Raw genomic sequence first — 222 nt, 5'->3', positions numbered from 1 at the left:
ACGACCGGGTGGTGGAGTGCCAGCTGCAGACCTACAACAACAAGATGGTCACCTTCAAGTTCGACCTGGATGGGGACAACCCGGAGGAGATCGCGGCCGTCATGGTGGGTGCGGGGTGAGGGTGAGGGCCTACCCAGCCGTGCTGGGTGCTGACCGGCCCCTCCGCCCCCAGGTCCACAACGAGTTCATTCTCAAGTCGGAGCAGGATGGTTTCATCCACCG

The 222-nt window shown here is 63.1% G+C and overlaps 1 protein-coding gene across 1 annotated transcript in view; it reads left to right on the top strand.

Annotated features, from left to right (window-relative positions):
- The window catches only part of LOC104548798 (serine/threonine-protein kinase WNK4-like), a gene marked incomplete at its 3' end in the record, with an annotated part of 3118 nt that extends 2901 nt beyond the window's left edge, over positions 1 to 217 (top strand). The window contains exons 9-10 of the mRNA XM_010194917.1: positions 3 to 104; positions 173 to 217. Of these exons, the coding sequence (XP_010193219.1) occupies positions 3 to 104; positions 173 to 217 (147 nt within the window). The remainder of the gene's footprint in view (positions 1 to 2; positions 105 to 172) is intronic.
- Positions 218 to 222: the final 5 nt, after the last annotated feature.

The sequence above is a fragment of the Mesitornis unicolor genome, unplaced genomic scaffold, assembly GCF_000695765.1.
Source record: "Mesitornis unicolor isolate BGI_N332 unplaced genomic scaffold, ASM69576v1 scaffold31601, whole genome shotgun sequence".
NCBI lineage: Eukaryota > Metazoa > Chordata > Aves > Mesitornithiformes > Mesitornithidae > Mesitornis > Mesitornis unicolor.
The sequence above is the reverse complement of the archived record's forward strand: the minus strand, read 5'-3'. Positions and strand labels throughout refer to the sequence as shown.